Source organism: Etheostoma cragini, chromosome 5 (assembly GCF_013103735.1).
Source record: "Etheostoma cragini isolate CJK2018 chromosome 5, CSU_Ecrag_1.0, whole genome shotgun sequence".
NCBI lineage: Eukaryota > Metazoa > Chordata > Actinopteri > Perciformes > Percidae > Etheostoma > Etheostoma cragini.
This window is the reverse complement of record NC_048411.1, coordinates 2,729,114-2,732,228: the sequence shown is the minus strand read 5'-3', so window position 1 is coordinate 2,732,228 and position 3,115 is coordinate 2,729,114. Positions and strand designations below refer to the sequence as shown.

Here is a 3,115-nt window from a genome sequence, read left to right as displayed (position 1 = left end):
GGTGCATATACTGGAGGCAAAAAAGCATTAAACTTTAGAAAAAGCGTGGCCGGGTTAGCTAAGTTGGTAAAGCAGGCGCACATATAAAGAGGTCTACATGCTCAAAGCAGCGGACGCAGGTTCAACTCTGACCGTTGCTGCATATCATTCCCCTTTCATGTCTTCATCTGTCCTACGGTAAATAGAAGCATCAAATACCCCCAAAAATAATCTCTAAACTTTGGAACAAGCCTCAAAAATGGCGAAGCAACAAAAAAGGAACAGAAATATAAAAAAAGTGACAAAATAGCAACAAAAACATCGAAAAAACAAGAACTGAAACTGAACAAAAAGCGATAAAACGTCTAAAAAGTGCTGGAAGCCTGGAAAAAAATGCAAGGAATGTTGAAACTATTTATTTTTTTAGCTGGGAGGACAACACAAGGGTTAAGCGAGTTCTGTCCCGAGGTTGTCTTTGTGCTTTCTTACAGTGTACGTAAATTACAGGAGAATACTAAAAAAAAAATTGAGACCATGACGCCAATTCATATAAACTACAGTTGAATTAGATTCACTTAAACATAAAAATGAGCAAATTTATAAGAATGAGCTGGGTTGTTCGATGTAAATGTGAAACACTTTCACATTTTAATGAAGAAAGAAAAGGAATGTGTGTGGATCAGCGACAGTCACTCACTCCTGCTGTCCATCAGTGTCTCTACTCCTTCGTCTTGGCTCTCCTCGACAACTTCTTGTTCTGCTCGGCTTCGATCAGTCTGCTGCTGCAGCTCTTGATCTCCTCGCGGGACGGACAGCACTCTTCCTCATCCTCATCCTCCTCCTCATCATCACTAAGCTGGAGAGCGTCTGTTAGGGAAAGGGATATTTCTTAGTCATGACAACTGGACACAACATCAACACTTTTGTTGACCCGTCACAACATAACGCTAACTTATTAACTTTAGTTTCACAGTTATTATTGGAATTTACCATCAATAAACCTCATTTATAGGAAATCATACCTAATGTTGGAGTTAGAAAAGCAGAAATTAGGAATTGTTTAGACTAAAATTAAAGGAATGTACCATATGTTGATGGATAATCACAGACTGCAACTTTTACTTAATACTATTCCAAACGCTATAAAATAGAATAAGACACCCCAAAATGAATGAAAGTAGAAATTTGTACTTGCCAAAGAGCGTTGAATCAATCATGTTATTTTGGGGAAATACAATTGGGTAGATAAAAAGAACATTGAAATAGGAAAAGGGGTCAATTTGACCAGAGGACAACATGAGGGTTAAAGACCCTTTGAGTTTTCACACCCCAGACCAGAACTGTTGTGTCTCCGTAGATATGAGAAAACAGAGAGATGAGATGCAGTTGAGATACCTCCTATTATGATATGACACTATAACACCATAAGAATCCCACCTTATCATCTGGAGCAGCTGTCTCTCAGCAGAGGTAACAGTTTGGGGTTTTCTTTCCAAACCATTTTCCCAGTATGTTGTATACATGAACTACGGATGGTTCTGAGCTGTTTGGGACCTATAGTGGTTTCTGACTCCTCACACTTTCTTAGATCAGTACTTTCCCATTGTGATGTGTGTGCACAATCTAACATGTGCAGCTCTATAGTTAGTTCTATATAGTTAGTTATAGCTGCTGTATTAAAGCAGACTTGCTGACTCACCATTGCATCTATTAAGTATCATTATATGTTCCAGAAAAGATGACTGGTTTTATGTTGGGGTGGCAGTAGCTCGGTTTGTAGGGAACTGTACTGTCGCCAAAGTGCGGAGTGTGGATTGGTAGCTGGAGAGATGCCACTTCTCCTCCTAGGCACTGCCAGGTGCTCTCGAGCAAGGCACTGTACCCACTCAGGGCGCTGGTCCAGTGTGTGTTTTTCAGGCCCGTGTGTAGTGATTACTAACAAAAGAGTGTAAAATTGTAATTTTCCCACTGGGGATCAAAAATAAAATGATTTAAATTACCCTTACATTTAACAGCTTCTTTCTATTTTCCCAGAAATTAATTATATGACTAAATATACTGTATGTACTGTAGTGTATATATATACTACATAGATTATATAAATTGTCTTACATCTCTGAAAAGCAAGTGGACCTTGTGACCCTACAAAGAGCTTTGGCGACCCTGAGCGGGGGCTGGGACCGCCAGTTTGGGGACCAGTGCTGGAACCCTTTGTGCTATTTCAGCGTTGTGAGAATCATTGTAATAAAGTAAAGTGTCCCTTGACTCTGACATGTTGCTAACTGGAACCTCGCTCAGTCCATACTAAGCTGCTGGACGTGTCCTGTTACTCACTTATCGAGGTGCTTGGTGTCTTGATGTTCCTCGACTCCATCCCGTTGAGCTGTTCCAGCATGCTGTAAACCTAAGTCAGACGAGACGCAGAGCCAAAGGTTACCCAGACACGCCACACTTATCCTCACAAACAACCTGACTTTTCCTAAAAGAGACTGGAAGTTGAGAGGCATTGCAACAATGGGAGCTACAAGAAAAAAACATTTTTTAATGGAAAGGGAATTTAAGCCAAATTTGATTTTAGGACACCTTTAAAGTGCTCATATTATGCAGAGTTTCTGGTTCATAATTGTATATAGAGGTTGTACCAGAATAGGTTTATGTGTTTCAATTTCAGAAACTTTTCTGCACATTGCTGCAACTCCTCTTTTCACCCTGTGTGTTGAGCTCTGTGTTTTACAGAGTGAGGCATCTTACTTCTGTTCCATCATTGTTGGGAGTCGCACATGCGCAGTAGCTAGGTAAGGACTACTAGCAAATCAGATGTAGAGCAGGGCGGGGCCTAACAAGCACGCTAGTGTGAGCCGAAAAAAAAAACAGGCAGCTAGCAGATAGTGAGGAGGAGTTTTTTTACAGTGTGTTCTAGGGACAGGCTGCTAGCAGATAGTGGGGAGAGGTTTTTTTACAGTGTGTTCTAGGGACAGGCTGCTAGCAGATAGTGAGGAGGAGTTTTTTTTACAGTGTGTTCTGGGGACAGGCTGCTTGCAGATAGTGGGGAGAGTTTTTTTTTTACAGTGTGTTCTGGGGACAGGCTGCTAGCAGATAGTGGGGAGAGGTTTTTTTACGGTGTGTTCTGGGGACA

General features: G+C 41.1%; 1 protein-coding gene across 1 annotated transcript in view; it reads right to left on the bottom strand.

The window, feature by feature from the left end:
• Positions 1 to 604: 604 nt before the first annotated feature.
• LOC117945460 (myosin heavy chain, non-muscle-like) overlaps positions 605 to 3,115 on the bottom strand; it is a 12,426-nt gene continuing 9,915 nt past the window's right edge. The window contains exons 12-13 of the mRNA XM_034872944.1: positions 2,314 to 2,383; positions 605 to 846 (exon numbers count right to left, since the gene is read on the bottom strand). Coding sequence (XP_034728835.1) covers positions 698 to 846; positions 2,314 to 2,383 — 219 coding nt within the window. The 3' untranslated portion in view covers positions 605 to 697. The remainder of the gene's footprint in view (positions 847 to 2,313; positions 2,384 to 3,115) is intronic.